Source organism: Physella acuta, unplaced genomic scaffold (assembly GCF_028476545.2).
Source record: "Physella acuta isolate Inbredline_101_S28 unplaced genomic scaffold, ASM2847654v3 ptg000376l, whole genome shotgun sequence".
In the NCBI taxonomy this organism is placed as follows: Eukaryota; Metazoa; Mollusca; class Gastropoda; family Physidae; genus Physella; species Physella acuta.
The window spans coordinates 432137-457291 of record NW_026731895.1 but is presented as its reverse complement, the minus strand read 5'-3'; the positions used below and the strand labels follow the sequence as shown (position 1 = coordinate 457291).

The window sequence follows — 25155 nt, the reverse complement described above, 5'->3', positions numbered from 1 at the left end:
AAAAATATGAATTTTCTCCGAACTGGAGGAAGAATAAAACTTCTCGATTTAAATTTCTGAGAATACCTGGGAGGAAAAAAAATGGTCCAAGGAAGCCCGTAGCTTGAGAATAATTTGAGAACCGTTAAGCCAGTGGCCGAGCTATTGTTGGAATGTCTTTGAGAAGTTGTGAGATCAGAGAACAGCGGGCCTGCCTTAATTGGTCCGTACTTAGCCCGACGATAAACCTTCACTTTCCGACAGGCTCGGACATATTCCGGCGGCCCGTAATTAAAGACGTCGCGCGGTACAGGTGTGTCTGGGGCAGGGGGGGGGGGGGGGGGGTGGACGCCAGGAGGGCTGGGGCAGGGAGGGGTTAATGAATACCACAGATAAACAAGCTTTAATTAGGATTTTATTGTGTGGAGTTGAAACCCATAACAAGCGACATTTACACACCGTCTTTTAGGTGCAGTTAACTATAATAAATGTCTGAAGACAACAAGGGCATGTAATCGTGGCATTGTATCGAGCCTCGAGTTTGTTTTGTATTTCTTCATGTATATTTGTACACACCGTAACACCAGACACTTCTTAATATTCAGACTGGGAAGTAAACGACTGTAAAAGCAAGTAGTATTGTATGGAATCTCAGCTTATGAACGTGCGCCTTCAAGTTTAAACTAATTAACAATAGTTTGCCAATAAAATAGGCAAGAATGCCCATTTGGTGAAAAACAGGTGATTTACCAAGGGCATTCCACTAATGTCAAACTGCCTCTACAAGGTCGTACAGTAGCACTATTAAAGTCATACAATAGATCTATCAGTGTCATACAATGGCTCTACCAAGGTCATATAATAGCTCTACCAAGGTCATATAATAGCTCTACCAAGGTCATACAAGGCTCTACCAAGGTCATATAATAGCTCTACCAAGGTCATATAATAGCTCTACCAAGGTCATACAAGGCTCTACAAGGTCGTACAGTAGCACTATTAAAGTCATACAATAGATCTATCAGTGTCATACAATGGCTCTACCAAGGTCATACAATAGCTCTACCAAGGTCATACAATAGATCTACCAAGGTCATACAATAGATCTACCAAGGTCATACAATAGCTCTACCAAGGTTACATTTAGCACCGTGCTTATAGACCAAACAGTTGTCCTTTGTTTCTAATTTTAAAATAAACTTTGGTTGTATTTGTTGTGCACTTAACTAACACCACGCAGCATTGAACTTTGACCGTCACTAAAACAATAACAACCCTGTAATCTAAAAATTGTCCAGTATTCTCTACATTATAGACCCTAACGGGTATATGGTGCAAGTTGTTCATTCAGCCCTAATGGGTACCTGGCGGTGGTTCTACACCCAGCTCTGTTAGTACCCGAGACTGGCAAAACTCTGTCCACTCATTCCATCCTTACACCGGCGTGACAAAACAGTTCAACTCTACTCCACCTACCCAGCACTGACCATGTTTCTCTTCTCTTCCAGCCTAACGATGCCGTCTCTCATCCTCCTGCTCGGGACCTTCCAGATGTGTGTGGTTGCCGCTACCCCCTCCGTCTCCCCGTCCCCGCCCTCAACCACCCCCTCCACCCCCTCCCCTGACGTCACCTACAGCTCCAGCCGACTCCACGAGCTGGGCAGCAGGAGTCAGCACCTGTTGCGTCACATCATGATGCACTCTTGCGGCGTCAAGGAGACGTCAAACATGAAGAAGAAACTTCTGCGTAACACGGACGTCACGTGCAACGACGGCTCGCCTGCCGGGTAAGTCATTAAGTCATTAAGGGAAGTCATTAAGGGAAGTCATTAATGGAAGTCATTAAGGGAAGTCATTAAGTGAAGTCATTAATGGAAGTCATTAAGGGAAGTCATTAAGAGAAGTCATTAATGGAAGTCATTAAGGGAAGTCATTAAGGGAAGTCATTAAGGGAAGTCATTAAGGGAAGTCATTAAGGGAAGTCATTAAGGGAAGTCATTAAGGGAAGTCATTAAGGGAAGTCATTAAGTGAAATCATTAAGGGAAGTCATTAAGGGAAGTCATTAAGGGAAGTCTTTAAGGGAAGTCATTAAGGGAAGTCTTTAAGGGAAGTCATTAAGGGAAGTCATTAAGGGAAGTCATTAAGGGAAGTCATTAAGGCTAGTCATTAAGGGAAGTCACTAAGGGAAGCCATTAATGGAAGTCATTAAGGGAAGCCATTAAGGGAAGTCATTAAGGGAAGTCATTAAGGGAAGTCATTAAGGGAAGTCATTAAGGGAAGTAATTAAGGGAAGTCATTAAGGGAAGTCATTTAGGGAAGCCATTAAGGGAAGTCATTGAGGGAATCATTAAGGGAAGTCATTAAGGGAAGTCATTAAGGGAAGTCATTAAGGGAAGTCATTAAGGGAAGTCATTAAGGGAAGTCATTAATGGAAGTCATTAATGGAAGTCATTAATGGAAGTCATTAAGGGAAGTCATTAAGGGAAGTCATTAGAAATTTTATAATTTAATACATTGATTAGATAATGCATCACGATGCTCGCCCTTCAATGAAGTCACAGAATTTTTTAATGAATTTAAGCCCCCTAAAACCGCATTTACATTTGCAACATGTCTAGGAATTAACTCGCAACAAGTAAGTTTAAATGTTCCGTGGGGGAAAAAAAATTCATAAAACATTAACTTCTTGAGAGATTTTGTTTCCAAGACACGTATAGTATACGTGTCGCAAGTGTATATCAAATAGAAAAACAAATAGATTTTTTTGTCAACTTAGTTACAAAAACACAAACGCAAAAAAAATGATTTGGGAAATTCCGCAAAACAGTAAACATATAAAACAAACTATTTCAAAGTCCACAAATTTTAAAAAAAGCGGGAGTGAGCTCCCTTAAACTTTCTCGTATTGTCTTTTACAATAGTAAGTGTAGGGATGGTACTCGGTGCAATAGGCGAGAGAGATAGAAGTTTGGAGAGAAAATACAATGATGCGAGCAGTTCTTAGAACATACTTTATGAGAATATAATATTAACATAACCGAATTCTGAAGGTTTTTGAGAAATCAAAAGTGAAATACCCCTTTCCGGTTACTCATCCTAACTGAAACGGTACTTTTGAGAAATCGGATGTGGTGTAAGTACCCGATCTGTTTTCCGAATAGTTGATAGAAAACTACAGATTGATTTATATGAAATTTCGTCAGCCTAACTGAAACGAACCTCAAATTATTGTGTTTACAGACACAGATCAAATAGCATAACTGTTTTTCCGACTAGGTGGTGTGGGGAGGGGGGGGGGGGGCAGTGTAAAACGTCGAGATTATTCAAAATCTTGATTTTGATATCTTGCACGATTACAATACACCCTTTATATTCCGTATACGAGAAAGTTGGTAGATGTAAAACGACACGAAGCTGTCTCGTTTAATTTGTGTGCATGATTACAATACTTCCTGAATACTCTGTATGAAAACATTTTAAAAAAAAACCTATCGCTGCAATAGCAGACCTCAGTAGTGATTATAGTTTGATTAAAAAATCTTTCTCAGTAGCATTTCAAAGGTGATACGAACAAATATTTTTAGGGTCAAGGTCGGGTGTTCAAAGTAAACGAAAATGTGGTTTCAATGTAAACATATCTATCCTCAAAGTAAAGTTTTACAACACGATTTTTTTAAGCTTTTACATTTCTAAGGAGGGAAAAAAAACTTAAAGTTTGTTTATTTTTATAAATCCACTTTAAAGACGAAATTTTACCACAATCACGTGACTCCATGTCAACAAACAGATCAGGTCGCTCGCGACAGATGCCTTCGTTCACTTGACTTTAAAAACAATAACTTTGGTCAATTTATTTATAGCATTAAACGTCGCTTTACGTTTCATAAGTAAATCTTAGCATGGTTGAGGTAAAAAAAAAATCGTTTTTTTTTTTTAATTGATTATTTTTTTTTAAATTGATAAATTCAATAACAAACCAATGTATTTACCAACACAATAAACGGCCGACATTGTAACCGACTTTTTCTGTTTATTTTCCGTCTTACCCGTGCCTATTCTCTGTACTCGATTACTTCTAATGAACTCCCTTAGTACCTTGCAGTCTCGTATCTGCGGTATCGATAATTCACCGGGCTCGATTCCCCGGCGGAGTTGAGGTGAAGCCTCGCTTTGGATAATCGTCGTGTTTGATGTTTTGAGAGGCAGACGACACATGAGTTGAAGATCAAAGGCCGCGCGGGATGCTGTAAACCTTCTTATTCAGGGTCTGTCATTATTCGCCTTGTTGTCAGGGGGGGGGGGGGGGAGAAAGGGGGGAGGGGAGGGTGTTTTTGTAGTTAGTATACACGTCGGCGGGCCGAGGGGGATAAAGAAACAATGGGTTTGGGGAGGCGGGGTGGGATACAGGTGTTGGGGCTGGATACCAGGTGATGGAGGGGCGGGTGGTTGGGTTGGGGGGGGGGGGGGGTTCATTCACAGACGAACACTTGGTGGTAGTCCACGGCGCATGTCGGAACTGGTTGGGAAAATAAAAACATGTTGCCTCGTTTTCGTTTCGAGCCGTGAGTGTAATGGTTGCAAACAACCCGTGAGTGATTGCAAACAACCCGTTAGATGGTTGACAACCCTCTAGTGTAATGGTTGCAAACAACCCTCTAGTGTGATGGTTGCTAACAACCCGCTAGTGTGATGGTTTTGCTTACCAGATTGTCGAATTGAGCTGGTGGTGTAGAAGCTCTTTAGTGTAGGGCCATAATGTCAAGGAGTGGAGGCACACAAGACACGTGATCTAACGTGACAAAGTGGTCAACACCATACTGAAAGTGTATGTGAATGTGTATGTGAAAGTGTATATGAGACTGAATAGCACTATTAGCCATAACTACTAGTTCCACACACCATACAAACCATATAACAAAAGACTGACATAGAATGTGGTACGGGGGGGGGGGGTAATACAATGTCGAGAAAATAAATTCATTCCCAATTTTCATTTTGCTTAAATCTAAGGTTATCTTTAAACAATACCCTAAAATTTTAAACTGGATACTAACACGGTCAATTACTAATCTGTTTTATTTATAGATGAGGTTCATGGAGGGGGGGGGGGGTCCTTGGAAGTAACAAAAGAAGATGTACTCCATCTCTCCTTCTGCGGCACATCTTTTATGCTCGATAAAATGTGGCTCATTAGCCACTTTAAAAGATAAATTAGACATTTTTGTCAGTTTCGGCGTACACGTTATTGAAAGTAGATAATTAAAAGACAATAATTTGTCGTAATTGCCTGGAGCGGTTGTCTGGTGCCATTTTGTGGTTGTGTGGTGTGGTGCCATTTTATGGTGCCACACGATTTTATATTTCTCACTCAATAATTTCACCTAGCTGATTGTAAAAAAAATAATTTAAAATCCATAATCCAATATCCACCCATGGCTTCGTTTTTTGTTGTTGTTAAAATAGAATATTAATATCATTATGTAATGATTCGAAAATAATTGTATATTTAAAATAAGATTTCTTCAATACAAAATTCCTGAAAAGGTCTCAAATGATTTCGTATAAACGAATTTTCACTTAAAGAATAAGGTTTTTAATGACCAAAATATTTTTTTTCCTTTAAAATGTGTAAATGTAACGACTTTTCAATAATGTGAAGAGCATCGTTTTATTTTGGACTTGTAAAAAGAAGAAGCCCGCATGAAAGCGGTAGAAGGACTGCAGTATTTTGACATCAGTAGCTTGACGTGATCAAAGAATACCTGTCATTCTCCGGCTGCCCGCCGGTCGAGCGCGCGAGGTGTCTACCACCTGATGAGATCAAACGTTTTTCGCGCGTCGCCCAGTCCTATCGTCTGCAAGGGGGGAAATGCAAGGGGCGACAACTCATTGTGTGACAGTTATCTCATCCTTCTGTTGACGGAAGGACCTGGGGTGGGGGTGGGGTGTGAGAACTGCGGGAAAGGTGATTGAAGTCTTGTCAAGTAAGTCCAAACTAAAGTCTAATTTCTGGTATACAAAAGTCTAATTTCTGGTATACAAAAGTCTAATTTCTAGTATAGTAAAATCTAATTTCTGGTCAGAAAAGTCTAATTTCTGGTATACAAAAGTCTAATTTCTGGTATAATAAAATCTAATTTCTGGTATACAAGTCTTTTTTTCTGGTATACAAAAGTCTAATTTCTGGTACAGTAAAATCTAATTTCTGGTATAGAAAATTCTAATTTCTGGTTTACTAAATCTTATTTCTGGTTTAGTAAAAAAAAAGTCTAATTTCTGGTTTAGAAAAGTCTAATATCTGATATTCAAAAGTCTAAAATCTGATATACAAAAGTCTAATATCCGATATACAAAAGTCTAATATCCGATATACAAAAGTCTAATTTCCGATATACAAAAGTCTAGTATCCGATATACAAAAGTCTAATATCCTATATACAAAAATCTAAAATCTGATATACAAAAGTCTAATATCCGATATACAAAAGTCTAATATCCGATATACAAAAGTCTAATATCCGATATACAAAAGTCTAATATCCGCTATACAAAAGTCTAATATCCGATATACAAAAGTCTAATATCCGATATACAAAAGTCCCAAGAGTTTTCATCAGCTCGGGTGCTGCTTGTGTTCAACAGCATCCAGCGCTAATTAAAGATTAAAGCGGTTCTCTATCAGCAGCCAAAGATTTAGGAGTACACAGCCTGTTAGGAAATCAAAGGGCTTAGGCCTAGCTATTTGTTTGGCATATCAAGGGGAGGGGTGGAGGGGGTCGGAGCTTTGATCCCACATGACTATAGTCGGGTAAACACATTCGAACCCAGTCGGCGGCTCGACCAAAAGGTCTCAGAAGAAGGTCCCACGGTGGTTCGCTGTTTTCTGACGTCCCACAAGAAAACTTGACATCATAGGAAACTTGACATATCACAGAGAATTTGACATCACAGGAAATTTGTCATCTCAGAGAAATTGACATCACAGGGAATTTGACATCACAGGAAACTTGACATATCACAGAGAATTTGACATCACAGGAAATTTGTCATCTCAGAGAAATTGACATCACAGGGAATTTGACATCACAGGAAACTTGACATATCACAGAGAATTTGACATCACAGAGAATTTGACATCACAGGAAACTTGACATTTCACCGGAAATTTGACATCACAGGAAACTTGACATTTCACCGGAAATTTGACATCACAGAAAACTTGACATTTCACCGGAAATTTGACATCACAGGAAACTTGACATTTCACCGGAAATTTGACATCACAGGAAACTTGACATCTCAGAGAATTTGACATCAAAGGAAACTTGACATCTCATAAAATTTGACATCACATGAAACGACATCTCACGGAGAGTTTGACATCACAGGAAACGTGACATCTCAGAGAATTTGACATCACAGAATCATACAAAGACCTCGACACCCACAGAAAATATACAGACCTCGACACCCACAGAAAATATCACACAAAGACCTCGACACCCACAGAAAATATACAGACCTCGACACCCACAGAAAATATCACACAAAGACCTCGACACCTACAGAAAATATACAAAGACCTCGACACCCACAGAAAATATCACACAAAGACCTCGACACCCACAGAAAATATCACACAAAGACCTCGACACCTACAGAAAATATACAAAGACCTCGACACCCACAGAAAATATCACACAAAGACCTCGACACCCACAGAAAATATCACACAAAGACCTCGACACCCACAGAAAATATCACACAAAGACCTCGACACCTACAGAAAATATACAAAGACCTCGACACCCACAGAAAATATCACACAAAGACCTCGACACCTACAGAAAATATACAAAGACCTCGACACCCACAGAAAATATACAGACCTCGACACCCACAGAAAATATCACACAAAGACCTCGACACCTACAGAAAATATACAAAGACCTCGACACCCACAGAAAATATCACACAAAGACCTCGACACCTACAGAAAATATACAAAGACCTCGACACCCACAGAAAATATCACACAAAGACCTCGACACCCACAGAAAATATCATACAAAGACCTCGACACCCACAGAAAAAGTATACAACAAACGTGTTCAATTATATCTTCCATAGATATTTTGGGCTCTTTAATTTGGTCGGAGCTCTGAAATAAATGTTGAATGGGCGTTCAGGCTAGCTGTCAACAGTATCTCCAGACTAAACCTGACCAGAGTCTGGTTCTCTTGTTGTAACTACCATAACGGTAGAAAAAAAAAACATGTTGCCTATAGTCCTGCCTTTGTTTTTTTTTGTTAAGGTACCATAGCCACGCCATCTCATGTTTGAAGAGTATTCAAAGTTTGAGACCGTTACGATTCATTCCGTGGGTGAATGAGCGTGGGGGGGGGGGGGGGGGGGTCACAAGCAGCGACGAAGTAGCGACTGTAGAATGATGTGATTGTTTGTTATGATGTGTTTGTAAAGCCGTTACTCACATATAGATTTACACCTGGTTAACGGGTGCGTGGGCGGAGAACCCATTTACAAGTGATCTAATGCCAGAGGCGTTGCTAGGGGGGAGAGACGGGGTGGGAAGATCCTAGGAAAGGGGGGGGGGTAGATCCAAGGAAGGGGGGCAAAGAGGGTTAAAATAAAAATTAAAAAAGCTCATTTTGATTTGTGTTATTGAAAACTACACAGCCCAAGTTAAAAATACTTTTTGGTTTTACAGACCCATTTACCTGTTTTCTTTATAAATTGTATGACTCCAAGATAAAAACCGTTAAGGGACAGTGGCTTGTAGTAAACGCCAAAGACATTACAAAATAGGGAGGGAGGGGGGCTCTTTTCCTCCAATGTGAATAACTATTTAAAAAAGGGGTGGGGCGGGAGGGGGGGGGGGGCAAAAATTGTTCGTTCGCCGGAATGTATCGCCTCTATGGCCAGGTGGTATATTTACAGGTGGGCCAACGATTTACAGGTGGGCCAACGATTTACAGGTGAGTAGAATATCGTGCAGGTGGAATAGGCGCTTATTAACTTAAGAAGGTACAAAGAGATCTGCATGTTGACAGGAGTATCTCATGCACACACTCGCTGGCATCTTAATCAAAGGTGGATTATAGCTCTTGTAGGTGGTAACTATATTTATTGACGCTCTAGAGATTTTACAGGTAGATAATAGGCCTATATGTATGTGTAATAAATATATTTACTAATGCACTATAGATTTTACAGGAAGATAATATGCGTATGAGTGATAACTATATTTACTGATGCACTTTAGATTTTACAGGCCTATATGTGTGTGTAATAACTATATTTACCAATGCACTATAGATTTTACAGGAAGATAATATGCGTATCACTGATAACTATATTTACTGATGCACTTTAGATTTTACTGGCAGATAATATGTGTATGTGATGTTAATAGAGTATGAGGACAGTGAGTATAGTTACTGGTCGTAATATGCAATGCAGGTTGATGAAATCGTGTTGAACGCTTAGGGAATGTGTAGGTGTCTATCACACTAAACAGGCAGATGTGTCATTCTGGCATTCCTCTCTCATTTTTATGTTAGAGAAATGAATCCAGATTTTCACTTACCCGGAGTGCCACTGATTGTCATTGATTAGTAGCATTCGTGAGTGTGACTAAAATATCTGCAGCTGTAAGTGTTTAACTCTCCCAGTACTCCCAGAAGGCTTAAGGCTCACCTATCCCACCTTATACCTGTAATATTAAATGTAAACACACCAACCCAATCTCTCTAATGCTTAAACAAACAAACCCACATATACGTGTACACCTATCCCACTCCTCAGCTACCTGTCTGGGACATAGTCATCGATACACTCCCCTATCACGGTCATCGATACACTCCCTGATCACTGTCATCGATACACTCCCTAATCACTGTCATCGATACACTCCCCGATCACGGTCATCGATACACTCCCCGATCACGGTCATCGTTACACTCCCCGATCACGGTCATCGATACACTCCCCGATCAAGGTCATCGATACACTCCCCGATCACGGTCATCGATACACTCCCCGATCACGGTCATCGATACACTCCCCGATCACGGTCATCGATACACTCCCCGATCAAGGTCATCGATATACTCCCCGATCACGGTCATCGATACACTCCCCGATCACGGTCATCGATACACTCCCCGATCACGGTCATCGATACACTCCCCGATCACGGTCATCGATACACTCCCCGATCATGGTCATCGATACACTCCCCGATCATGGTCATCGATACACTCCCCGATCACGGTCATCGATACACTCCCCGATCACGGTCATCGATACACTCCCCGATCACGGTCATCGATACACTCCCCGATCACGGTCATCGATACACTCCCCGATCATGGTCATCGATACACTCCCCGATCATGGTCATCGATACACTCCCCGATCACGGACATCGATACACTCTCTGATCAAGGTCATCGATACACTCCCCGATCACGGTCATCGATACACTCCCCGATCATAGTCATCGATACACTCCCCGATCACGGTTACCGATATACTGTCTCATGCTAGTGATTTCATCAAATTAGCAACGAGATTCGCAGTACGGCGAGAACCGTGTTTCTTTCATGTGTGAGGTCATCTGTGTGGATGGCCTGACCCACGAGGTCATCTGTGTGGTTGACCTGTCCCATGAGGTCAGTTGTGTGGATGACGTGTCCCATGTGGTCAGTTATGTGGATGTCCCATGAGGTCAGCTCAGTGGATGACCCGTGAGGTCATCTGTGTGGATGACCTATGAGGTCAGCTGTGTTGATGACCTGTCCCAGAAATTCCAGACAATGCCAACCTAGACCAAACAACGCCCCGTATCCCATCATTCCATTCTTCAGTAGTGTGACGTGTCGCCATTTCCGTTTGGATGAGTTGACATCAAACAGCATCCCGGCGACATGAAAAACACGCGTTCGGCCGTAGACAACCTGCCACCCCCCCCCCCCCCCCCCCCATCACCACCCCCACCCTCTCCCCGTCACACTTGATCTTCTCCCGTGCGATAAATTACCTCCCTTATTTCCCATTAAAACGTGTCTACCGTTAAGTGATGGCTAAAATATCGCTGCGAAATTTACTCGGCCGTTTCATTGAAGGAAATAGATCTCCCACGCACGGGCTTTATTCCCCACCCTCACAGACCCCCCCCCCAACACACACACAATGATCTGAATTTTACTCTTCAATCGTCCTGTTTTAAAAAAAGAGATTGGAGCTAGGAGCCTCCTCTCAAGGTAACCTAAGTGTCGCTCCGGCCTTTGAAGTCGCCGGTGTGAGATCAGAGGGACTCCTCCCATACCTTACCCCTGGGGGTGAGGGGGAGGAGGGGGGGGGGGTTTAAACTCGGCCATTCCTGACGACCGAAAAATTGCCTGGTCGCACCGGCTGATAAATGAGAGCTGTAGAGAGCCGGGTCACTTGATTGTGGGGGAGGGGGAAATCCGGTTAAAGTGTGATAGCTGGACCATGGTGGTGTTTTTATGCTCCATGTTAGTGTAACTGTCTCTTGTCTAATTCAATCTCCACAACACTAAATTCATTTAAATAATTGTTATGTAACCTTTGTAAAAGAGAAAAAAACTAAGAAGGGTTTTTAACACAAGGTACGGTATTGAAAGTACTAAGTAGAATTCAGTTTTTTTGTTTTACTTTTCAACGTCAGCGTATCCAGGTATTGTGAGGAAAAATATGGCCACCAATGACCACCTATGCGTTGTGCAGGCATGTCATAAAGTACATGAGTGTGTGTGAGCTGTCCCACACCTCCACACACATGATTGTCCCACATCTCACGGATTGAGTCCCCCCACATCTCCGCCCACACAAACTACACGACAGACACGGTTTGAGTCAGCAGGCAACAAGATGCCAGACAGCTGCCGTCAGTGTTTCTTCCAGACTTTTTTCTCCATGGGGGGGGGGGGGGGCGGACTAAAGTTTACGGGGGGGGGGGGGGACGCTGTTAAAAGTATATACTTTCTATATAAATTCCATTTCGTTCGGTGAGATGCCTGAAAGAAACACTTAATAATTTGCGCCTCGATCGTGTACGTCCGGAGACTCAGAATCCGGGAGGAATCCGAACTGGAATAGTTCTGGTTAGCACGGGAGTGGCACCTCATGATTAAAGACCTACAAATTACTGGTTTAAATGTAGAGAATCTGACATCGTGTTTCTACTCTGGGATAATCAACGTTTAAATTGGTGTCGGAAATTATTAAGAAAATTAAAACAACAATTTATATTTTTTTAAATCTTTGTTGAAAATGAGCGGCGGAATTCATGTTAGTGTTATTTAATTGCTTGACTGGGATAGAAGTGTATGTGAGGCTAATTTACTTTTAGAGAGTGAGGATCGTTCTTATCAGATTATCTGCCAGATAGAAGAGTATTAGTATCAGATTATCTGCCAGAGACAGTGGCGTAGGCAGGGGGGGACGGGTTAGGGGGGGGGGGGTGACAACCCCCCATAGACCCCTCGGTATATATATATATATATATATATATATATATATATATATATATATATATATATATATATATATATATATATATATATATATATATATATATATATATATATATAAGTATGAGGGAGGTGCAAATCGAAAGTTTGAGGGGGGGGGTGCAAATCGAAAGTTTGTCCCCGGGTAAAAATTGGAACCCCCCCCCCCCCCTCCTTGAAACGATCCTGGACTATGCCACTGGCCAGAGAGATGAGTAATGTTACCTGATCGAGTGGTCACACAATCGGAAAATGCTGGACATTTTAAATGCCGGAATGTTACAAAAACCGTGCCGTTAGATTATCGCCCTGTCAACAAAACGTGACGCCGTTTCCTGTCGGTTTTTATAAGAATATTTTCTTGCAATTTAGTTTGACCGTCGCCTGAGAGGGGGGGGGGGGCGACAAAAAGAAAAGTTTGTTTCAAGTTGAAGCCGTCGTCCTTAGCGTCTAAACACAAACTTCCTTGTTCCATTGTCACCCTGAGGCCAAGTACATTACCGTGTGAAGGCGGCTTCAAAAGTTTCGTTTGATGCGTGTGGCGGTGTTTGCCCGGGATTGTGGATGTGTTTAGGGGATGATTTCGAGGGGTTTGGGGTTGGTTTTTGTTGTTTTTTGTTAAAGAAGAGTTATCTTTTGCAGTTGGGGGAAGCTTAGAGATACTAGAAGTCGAATCAGAAGTTGCCGTCTGTAGTTTTTTTCTTTCGTAGTTCGTCAAGTATTAGGATGAGACTTGTCTAATCGTACCCCGCTAGTTTCCCCATAGCACGTATATTCACAGTAGTCACTATAGCGGCGTCTAGTCCTGGGAGAAGGGGGGGGATATTAATTGTTGTTCTTTGCAGTGTCTAAACGTAGTATCGAAGAGGATCTGAACTACTAATACTTTTAAAAACACCCAAGATCTGTTAATAGAGCGAAATACAAGTTTATTCTGAACGACCAGATATGAAGCGCCCATGCCATCGTCGATTGTGTCCCCTTGTTTTACTGAACATAGATTGAACTGTACTCAAAGTAGTTCAACTATTTCTAAACTTCGTTGCTGCCTTTCATACTTCACTGCTGCTGATGATGTATGCCTATACAGGCCTACACCGTTATATCACAGCCAACCCTCTCTATCGACGGTTATATCATTTAACCCTCTCTTTTGAAAGTTTATCAGTAACCCTCTCAATCGACGGTTAACCCAACATTTCCACAGTTAAATCATAGTTATCATCCCACTCGCACTAACAACACCCTGCTATTATTTAATTCACATCCAACAAATATCACATTAAAAAACCCCAAAAAAACTCACTTTTCACAGATAACAATTAATTAGCTCGCCCGGTCCAGATTGAGACAATCACGTGATCAGTCACATCGAAATAATCGATCACTTGATCAGTCACATTGAAATAATCGATCACTTGATCAGTCACATTGAAATAATCGATCACTTGATCAGTCACATTGAAATAATCGATCAGTTGATCAGTCACATTGAAATAATCGATCACTTGATCAGTCACATTGAAATAATCGGTCACTTGATCAGTCACATTGAAATAATCGATAACTTGATCAGTCACATTGAAATAATCGATCACTTGATCAGTCACGTTGAAATACTCGATCACTTGATCAGTCACATTGAAATAATCGATCAGTTGATCAGTCACATTGAAATAATCGATCACTTGATCAGTCACAATGAAATAATCGATCACTTGATCAGTCACATTGAAATAATCGATCACTTGATCAGTCACATTGAAATAATCGATCACTTGCTCAGTCACATTGAAATAATAGATCAGTTGATCAGTAACGTTGAAATAATCGATCACTTGATCAGTCACATTGAAATAATCGATCACTTGATCAGTCACATTAATCGAATAAACCTTTTTTTAGGTACTTCATCAGACGTGCGCGAGGAAGCCAAAAGTGGATCGTGTTTTTAGAAGGTAATTTACAGTTCTATTTTTAGAAGGTAATTTACAGTTCTATTTTTAGAAGGTAATTTGCAGGTCTATTTTTAGAAGGTAATTTGCAGGTCTATTTTTAGAAGGTAATTTGCAGGTCTATTTTTAGAAGGTAATTTGCAGGTCTCTTTTAGAAGGTAATTTACAGGTCTGTTTTTAGAAGGTAATTTACAGGTCTATTTTTAGAAGATAATTTGCAGGTCTATTTTTAGAAGGTAATTTGCAGGTCTATTTTTAGAAGATAATTTGCAGGTCTATTTTTAGAAGGTAACTTGCAGGTCTATTTTTAGAAGGTAATTTGCAGGTCTATTTTTAGAAGGAAATTTGCAGGTCTATTTTTAGAAGGTAATTTTCAGGTCTATTTATAGAAGGTAATTTACAGTTCCATTTTTAGAAGGTAATTTACAGTTCTATTTTCAGAAGGTAATTTTCAGTTCTATTTTTAGAAGGTATTTTGCAGGTCGATTTTTAGAGGATAAAATTAATGGTCTATTTTTAGATGGTAATTTACAGTTCTATTTTTAAAAGGTAATTTACAGTTCCATTTTTAGAAGGTAATTTACAGTTCTATTTTCAGAAGGTAATTTTCAGTTCTATTTTTAGAAGGTAATTCAACGTTGTTTTCACAAGTTAATTCAAATTTATTTTTGAAAGGAAATGCAAAACTGCGTATTTAGAAGGTAATTCTAAGTTTTGTTTTATAAGGTAATTCAATGCTGTTTTTTTAGAAGGTAATGAAAAGGTAATTGAAAGTTGTGTTTTAGAAAGTAATGAAAAACTATATTTTAAGGTTGTGAAAAGGTAATTCAAAGTTGTGTTTTCTTTTCCCCGTCAACAAAGAAGAGCTCGACAAAGGGATATAATTTTGTTTGATCAGTTTCACAATTTTGTTTGATCAGTTTCACTTTAAAGAAACCCTTTTTTTCTAAATTTTTAAAATCCTATTTCAACAGACAGCTTTCATTTTGTAGTTTCCTTTGGTCTTGTACCCCTGCATCAAACACAGAGTATCGTCTGCTACATGTACAGTTGGTCGTCTGCTACATGTACAGTTGGTCGTCTGCTACATGTGCAGTTGGTCGTCTGCTACATGTGCAGCTGATGCAATGTGCGATGACTTTTTAATCTTTTACTGAAAGCTCACCATATTTTTAAATTGACCTTTTAGTGATAAAAAAAAAATCATTGTACGGCAATGAAAAATATGTTGCAGTGTATTGTCCTTAAATTATTTGTTATCGTCTGTTGTCAGTGTCATTAAATTTGTTATCGTCTGTTGTCAAATTGTCATTAAATTTGTTATCATCCGTTGTCAAAGTGTCATTAAATTATTTGTTACGTCTGCTGTCAAAGTGTCATTAAATTTGTTATCTTCCCTTGTCAAAGTGTCATTAAATTTTTATCGTATGTTGTCAAAGTTTCATTAAATTTGTTACGTCTGCTGTCAAAGTGTCACTACATTTGTTATCGTCTGCTGTCAAAGTGTCATTAAATGTGTGATCGTCTGCTCGCCAGGTGGCTGGTACTGCTTTGACCACGTCAGCTGCTCAGAGAGGAGTCGCGTGATGCCAGAGTACATGAGCTCCAGGTACTGGACCAAGTTCCGCTCAGGTAGGGGTCATCGGGGGTCATCGGGGGTCATCGGGGGCGGGGGTCATCGGGGGTCGGGGGGTCGTCGGGGGTCATCGGGGGTCATCGGGGGTCGGGGTCATCGGGGGTCGTGTACAGCCGGGGGTCTTCTTACGGCGCGGGGGGGGGGGGGGGGCGGGTCGTGTTTTACTAATGCCAAACTGGGGGTCATGTTTTTCTGGGAGGGGGGGGGGGTATATATTGCTGGGGGATTATGTTTTGCTCGGGGTCAATTTTTTTTGGGGGGGGGGGAGGGGGGGGGGGGGTTAAGTCTTACTGTAGGTCTTGTTTTACAGGAATGATCATGTCTGCTAGAGCCAGGTCTAGTGTGTGTGTGTGTGGGGGGGGGGGGGGTAGCTGACAACGAACAAACATTAATGTCGCCAACGATTACACACTCCTAATTGGAACATTTATGAACCCCCACTTAACCGGGTAGCACATCCTATTCATTCCTTATTTGGGTTTAGGCCCACTTATCATGAAATGAAATGTGAATCTTTTTCAACTCTTTATTTTGCGTGTTTTAAATACTCTATTTTGTATCACAGGTAGTGGAATACTTTCATGGGACCCGGAAGAAAATCCGTACTACTTCCATTCAAATGTTGTGTAAGTTTTCTCGCGACAGTACATGCATGGTTTCTTATTTAAACAGCCGGAATATTAAATTAAAACACCATCACTAGTACACCATAACGTCCCGCAAATCAGTACTCAAAAATCAAATATAGGTAACTCAGTAAAATATTTTTATTTTTGTTTTCCACAGTTACGTCCCTTACTGTTCAAGTGATTCTTGGAGCGGCACTAGAAATAAAACATCAGGTTAGTTTTCATTTTTGTTTTTACTTTTTCAATGTGAGTCGACACTGGTATGAAAATATAAAGTATAGAGCACCATTGGTTATAAAGGCCAGTAAAGTAGAATTAATCAGTGGCTTAGGCACATTATTTTGTATGACGTGTTACTTTATTTTTGCATCAGCTGTCGTTCTGTATTTTGAAAAAATATTTAAATATTTATTATTAAGGCCTATAAACCTTGATCTACCTAATTAATCATTTGACTGATTCAGTGATTGTGATAGGTCTACTAAACTAAAATCTATTTCATAGTTTATAATAGATAGCAGGGGCGTAGCGAGGGGGGGGGCAGGGGGTGCGGAACGCACCGGGTGACACCATTTAGGGGGGTGACACCAAGGGAAAAAATAGCAAAATATATATAGAAAAACTTGAAGGGGGTGCAAATCGATAGTTTGAGGGGGGGGGGGTGCAAATCGAAAACTTGAAAGTTTGTGTCACTACGCCTCTGGGGGGTGACACCATTAAGTGCCGCACCGGGTGACACCTGACCTCGCTACGCCACTGATAGATAGTTACCCATCTGAGTTGAGTGGACTCATGGATGCTGTGTGTATAATCGTAGACTTACCCAGATCAACTCTGAACTTCTGTATGGAGATTGTTTAAAGTTTAATACAGAACAGTTAAAAGTTAAAAGACTGAAATATTCGACAACTAATCGGCCAAGTCTAATTATTAACAATTAAAATTATTGCTGATTTTCTATTCAGAAGTCACATTTTAGGAGCAATTTTGCAATGAATGATGTAAAAATACATTTTACAAAGTGTCACCTGTGTTATAGAAAAAAACTTCTGATGTCTGAACTCATTTTAACAACAGAATGCCATTACAACATTAGATATCTCAGGTTAATCTAGTTTCAGGTTGAAATAATTAGGATGACTTTTTAAATAGAATCTTATATTTAGACAAGATTTAATGAGTGAAGTGTTCACTTTTTGTTATTATGAATCTTATTTTTGGCCAAGATTTAATGATTGAAGTGTTAACTTTTTGTTTTCAGCCATGGACTTTTCTTTCATGGGTTCCCTGATACTGGATGAAGTGTTTGATGAACTGTTGAAGAAAGGCATGAAGCAAGCCAAGACAGTCATCTTAGCTGGCACCAGGTATTGCTGCTTTTATTTTAAGACAGTCATCTTAGCCGGCACCAGGTATTGCTGCTTTTGTTTTAAGACAATCATCTTAGATGGCACCAGGTATTGCTGCTTTTATTTTAAGACAGGCATCTTAGCCGGCACCAGGTATTGCTGCTTTTACTTTAAAAACAGAAATTTTTAGCCCCGCTGTAGCTATAATTTTAGATAAAATATAATTTAACCATAGGTTTTGTTGAACACAGTTATTTTAGCTTGAATGTTGTACAACAACTTTTTACTCCTAACTGTAGCCAACCCTGTTTGCAGTTGGTTTAAAAATAAATTTGTCCTTTAAAATTGACAGAGGCTATTTATTTAAATAAAATTTTTCCTAAGCCTCAAGTTGTTCCCATATGCAATATTATGAGAGAAATGAACTCTTAAAATGTTTGTATTGGACCTTCCAATGACAGTTGTATTGTAGGAATAATAGGGCAACCAGCTACCACTCTTAGCCCACTAGATTTACATGTCCTAAAATTAGTTTACCTGATTTACTAAAGTCTTGTCATTAGTCACTAGTTTGTACATTAATTCTATTGGTATAGCTTGAAAATGTTATCATCTGATAATTTGTCTACTGATATAACTTTAAACAAATAATTTGTCTATTGATATAACTTTAAATAAATAATTTGTCTATTGATATAACTTTAAATAAATAATTTGTCTATTGATATAAAATAAATAATTAGTCTATTGATATAAAATAAATAATTAGTCTATTGATATAACTCTAAACAAATAATTTGTCTATTGATATAACTTTAAATAAATAATTTGTCTATTGATATAACTTTAAATAAATAATTTGTCTATTGATATAACTTTAAACAAATAAATTGTCTATTGATATAACTTTAAACAAATAATTTGTCTATTGATATAATTTTAAACAAATAATTTGTCTATTTATACAACTTTAAACAAATAATTTGTCTATTGATATAACTTTGAATAAATAATTTGTCTATTGATATAACTTTAAACAAATAATTTGTCTACTGGTGTAACTTTAAACAAATAATTTGTCTATTGATACAACTTTAAACAAATAATTTGTCTATTGATATAATTTTAAACAAATAATTTGTCTATTTATACAACTTTAAACAAATAATTTGTCTATTGATATAACTTTGAATAAATAATTTGTCTATTGATATAACTTTAAACAAATAATTTGTCTACTGGTGTAACTTTAAACAAATAATTGTCTATTGATACAACTTTAAACAAATAATTTGTCTATTGATATAACTTTAAACAAATAATTTGTCTACTGGTGTAACTATAAACAAATAATTGTCTATTGATACAACTTTAAACAAATAATTGTCTATTGATACAACTTTAAACAAATAATTTGTCTATTGATATAACTTTAAACAAATAATTTGTCTACTGGTGTAACTTTAAACAAATAATTGTCTATTGATACAACTTTAAACAAATAATTTGTCTATTGATATAGCTTTAAACAAATAATTTGTCTACTGGTGTAACTTTAAACAAATAATTGTCTATTGATACAACTTTAAACAAATAATTTGTCTATTGATATAACTTTAAACAAATAATTTGTCTACTGGTGTAACTTTAAACAAATAATTGTCTATTGATACAACTTTAAACAAATAATTTGTCTATTGATATAGCTTTAAACAAATAATTTGTCAACTGGTGTAACTTTAAATAAATAATGTGTCTATTGATACAACTTTAAACAAATAATTTGTCTATTGATATAACTTTAAACAAATAATTTGTCTACTGGTGTAACTATAAACAAATAATTGTCTATTGATACAACTTTAAACAAATAATTGTCTATTGATACAACTTTAAACAAATAATTTGTCTATTGATATAACTTTAAACAAATAATTTGTCTACTGGTGTAACTTTAAACAAATAATTGTCTATTGATACAACTTTAAACAAATAATTTGTCTATTGATATAGCTTTAAACAAATAATTTGTCTACTGGTGTAACTTTAAACAAATAATTGTCTATTGATACAACTTTAAACAAATAATTTGTCTATTGATATAACTTTAAACAAATAATTTGTCTACTGGTGTAACTTTAAACAAATAATTGTCTATTGATACAACTTTAAACAAATAATTTGTCTATTGATATAGCTTTAAACAAATAATTTGTCTACTGGTGTAACTTTAAATAAATAATGTGTCTATTGATACAACTTTAAACAAATAATTTGTCTATTGATGTAACTTTGAATAAATAATTTGTCTATTGATATAACTTTAAACAAATAATTTGTCTACTGGTGTAACTTTAAACAAATAATTGTCTATTGATACAACTTTAAACAAATAATTTGTCTATTGATATAGCTTTAAACAAATAATTTGTCTACTGGTGTAACTTTAAATAAATAATGTGTCTATTGATACAACTTTAAACAAATAATTTGTCTATTGATATAACTTTAAACAAATAATTTGTCTACTGGTGTAACTTTAAATAAATAATGTGTCTATTGATACAACTTTAAACAAATAATTTGTCTATTGATATAACTTTAAACAAATAATTTGTCTACTGGTGTAACTTTAAATAAATAATGTGTCTATTGATACAACTTTAAACAAATAATTTGTCTATTGATGTAACTTTGAATAAATAATTTGTCTACTGGTGTAACTTTAAACAAATAATTTGTCTACTGGTGTAACTTTAAATAAATAATTTGTCTATTGATACAACTTTAAACAAATAATTTGTCTATTGATACAACTTTAAACAAATAATTTGTCTATTGATACAACTTTAAACAAATAATTTGTCTATTGATATAACTTTAAACAAATAATTTGTCTACTGGTGTAACTTTAAATAAATAATTTGTCTATTGATACAACTTTAAACAAATAATTGTCTATTGATACAACTTTAAAAAAATAATTTGTCTATTGATATAACTTTAAACAAATAATTTGTCTACTGGTATAACTTTAAACAAATAATTTGTCTACTGGTGTAACTTTAAATAAATAATTTGTCTATTGATACAACTTTAAACAAATAATTGTCTATTGATACAACTTTAAAAAAATAATTTGTCTATTGATACAACTTTAAACAAATAATTTGTCTACTGGTGTAACTTTAAATAAATAATTTGTCTATTGATACAACTTTAAACAAATAATTTGTCTATTGATGTAACTTTAAACAAATAATTTGTCTACTGGTGTAACTTTAAAAAAATAATTTGTCTATTGATACAACTTTAAACAAATAATTTGTCTATTGATACAACTTTAAAAAAATAATTTGTCTATTTATACAGCGCTGGAGGTACAGGGGTGCTCATCAACATCGACAGAATCGCTGACCTCATCCACTCAAAGGAACCCAGCATTGAGGTCAAAGGTCTGGTGGATGCCGGATGGTTTCTGGATAACGAGCCATTTAAAGTGAAGACCTGCAGAGATGCTTTTACATGTTCTCCAGTTGCAGGCATACAGAGGGGCTATCAGTAAGTGGGATTTTCTAGACTTTTATACAGAGGGGCTATCAGTGAGTGGTATTTTCTAAACTTAGAGGGGCTATCAGTGAGTGGGATTTTCTAGACTTTTATACAGAGGGGCTATCAGTGAGTGGGATTTTCTAGACTTTATAGAGCGGGGCTATCATTGAGTGGGATTTTCTAGACTTTTATAGAGAGGGGCTATCAGTAAGTGGGATTTTCTAAACTTAGATGGGCTATCAGTGAGTGGGATTTTCTAGACTTTTATACAGAGGGGCTATCAGTGAGTGGGATTTTCTAAACTTAGAGGGGCTATCAGTGAGTGGGATTTTCTAAACTTTCATAGAGAGGGGCTATCAGTGAGTGAGATTTTCGAAACTTAGATGGGCTATCAGTGAGTGGGATTTTCTAGACTTTTATACAGAGGGGCTATCAGTGAGTGGGATTTTCTAAACTTAGAGGGGCTATCAGTGAGTGGGATTTTCTAAACTTTCATAGAGAGGGGCTATCAGTGAGTGAGATTTTCGAAACTTAGATGGGCTATCAGTAAGTGGGATTTTCTTAACTTTCATACAGAGTGAGGTACTTCCATGGTTATTTTTATGGGAACATTTCTCTGAAAATTTCATTGTTACTTTGTGAGTGCTCACATAAGTCCTTACATTGGTATTTTTTATATGTACTCTAATACGTAATTTAACAGTCACTTTTAACAGTAGTCTTTACTGTAGTATCTTTGGCACAATTTAATTCCACGCAGGTTAGGAAAATATTCCAATTAAATATGTATACTTGTGGCTTAAGACAACAGATCATCTTGCTTAAATTTTAGTATTAAATAATTGTACACCTTTCATTAAAACTTAGGTTTTATCATTCAAGTAAGTTTTTGTTATTCATGTAAGTTTTTATCATTCAAGTTAAGTTTTATGTAAAAAAAAATTTTCATCTAGAGTGTGGTCTCCAAAGCTGCCAGAAGCATGTACTGCCCAGCACCCCACGGAGGTGTGGAGATGTTTCTTTGGTCACAGAGTTTTCCCAACCATTAAATGTAAGTTACCTCCCTTTGGTCACAGAGTTTTCCCAACCATTAAATCTAAGTTACCTCCCTTTGGTCACAGAGTTTTTTCCAACCATTAAATGTAAGTTACCTCCCTTCATGCTCTCATATTTTCTTACCTTAGATTTGTTTACATTTAGGTAAAGTTTATTTGAATGTTAAAATGTTGGATTGAGATCAACAAACTCTGTATCTAATCAAAATACAAAACCTGTGTCTACAGCTCCAGTGTATGTCATACAAAATCTGTACGATGCTGCCCAGATCAAAGTGAGCAGTGTGTTTGAGGAGCGCCCCAAGACTGAGCTCTCAGCTGACCAGTGGCGCTACCTGCTCAGCCTGGGGGAAGAGGTCAAGCAGTCCTTACAGAATGTCACGTGAGTTGTTCCAGCCCAGGCCAAAACATGGTGTCCAGTTTTTCTAACAACTCAATGTCTGGCCACATCATTCTAAGTCCTATTTTATTTAAACACCCCACAATGTGAAACACCACACATCAACACCACACAATGTGAAACACCACACATCAACACCACACAATGTGAAATACCCACACCAACATCCCACAATGTAAAATACCCACACCAACACCACACAATGTGAAACACCACACATCAACACCACACAATGTAAAATACCCACACCAACACCACACAATGTGAAATACCCACACCAACACCCCACAATGTGAAATATCCACACCAACACCACACAATGTAAAATACCCACACCAACACCACACAATGTGAAATACCCACACCAATACCAAACAACCTATCTGGCATTAGAAAAATCATTTAGATCCCTTAGGTCCTCAGAATCAACAATATTTTCACTTGAGTTAAGCTTTCTTTAAAAAAAAAAGATTTCCCAAAAGAAAAAATTACAACCAAATGTTTTTTTTAACTTACAGAGCTGTTTTTGCCCCGGCCTGTGTGTCCCATGAGATTTTGATCCAACCGTAAGTCATTTTATCTGGCACATTCATATTTATACATTTGTTAGTAAAAACATTAGGCTTAACGGCTTTACCTAATGTAGTTACAACAATATGTGTGTAACTTTTAACCTCTTTTCCCAGAGAGTGGCACACAGTGAGAATACAAGGGACGTCACTCCCAGAGTCTATCTACTGCTGGGAAACAAGTGGGACTAAGATGCCATCTTGTCAAAACTCTAGGTACAATTCTTCTAATTATTTAAAAAAAAATGTTTAATATAGTTTCATTTCAATCTAAGCCAGCAAAGAAATTTAATAACAAATTTCAGCATTGAATCAGTTTTGTTTTGTCCAATATCAGCATTGAATCAGGTTTGATTTTGTCCAATTTCAGCATTGAATTAGTTTTGATTTTGTCCAATTTCAGCATTGAATTAGTTTTGATTTTGTCCAATTTCAGCTTTGAATTAGTTTTGCTTTTGTCCAATTTCAGCTTTGAATTATTTTTGTTTTGTCCAATTTCAACCTTGAATCAGTTTTGTTTTTGTCCATTTCAGCATTAAATCTGTTTTGTTTTTGTCCATTTCAGCATTGAATCTGTTTTGTTGAAGAATGATACACCATTGGCTGATGCCCCACCAAAGGGAACTAACAAAAGAAAAAAGAAGAAAAAAGGCAAGAAGAATAAAAAAAACAACAGAAATAGAAAACTTGGTAAGAAAAATTTTTAAATTCCAACGCAGTCAAATGAGATGCTGTGGTTGAGGGATAGGGCACGCAATTGCTAACCTAAAAAAAAAAGGTTACTATTTTGCATCCAATTGTTGATTTATTTTTTTATACATTTTACTTAAAGAAAATAGTCAGCAAAACAAATTATTTCTTTAATATAATGCTAGCTAACAAACCTTAAAATAATGAAACAAATTATTCTTACATTTTAATATATACTGAACATAATTTAAAATAAGGAAACAAATTATTTTTTAAAAATTTAGTAGTAGTTTACAGAATTTAAAATAATTTGAATTTTAAACTTACTATTTAATTAGTTAATATAATTTAATTTAATTAGGCCTAAACTAAATTTTTTTAAATTTAATATTAGTTAACAGTTTTAAATAATAAGGCATTAAACTGTTTCTTAAATTAAGTAGCAGTTAATAAAATTTGAAATAAACACATTTTTTTAAAAATTTGCTTTAAGTAACCCCAGTTTTAACTAATGAACCCAATTATTTTATATATGTACTGTAAGCTAACGGAATAAAACTTTCTCTAGACAGGGGCTCAGTGACCAGAAACTCTCGCTCCGTGGTCAAACGGTGCCAAAGGCGCCTGATAGATGAATGCCCCTGGCCACACTGTAATTGCTCCTGTCCGAAGTGCCGGTGGGAAACCATGACGGAGGTCAACAACTTCTTCCTCAAGACCCTGGCCACTGTCATGGGCATTGACCCCGCTAAGATGGCCAGCAGCAAACTGTGTGGCTATTAA

The 25155-nt window shown here is 37.3% G+C and overlaps 1 protein-coding gene across 1 annotated transcript; it reads left to right on the top strand.

Moving 5' to 3' along the window:
* Positions 1–1494: 1494 nt before the first annotated feature.
* LOC131941885 (palmitoleoyl-protein carboxylesterase notum1) lies at positions 1495–25155 on the top strand. The gene is made up of 13 exons (XM_059301454.1): positions 1495–1766; positions 14443–14495; positions 16029–16124; positions 16694–16754; positions 16915–16970; positions 18019–18124; positions 21479–21667; positions 22612–22709; positions 22942–23095; positions 23632–23679; positions 23800–23898; positions 24248–24372; positions 24941–25155. Exons 1-13 carry the CDS (start codon positions 1495–1497, stop codon positions 25153–25155), a joined length of 1572 nt encoding a protein of 523 aa, XP_059157437.1.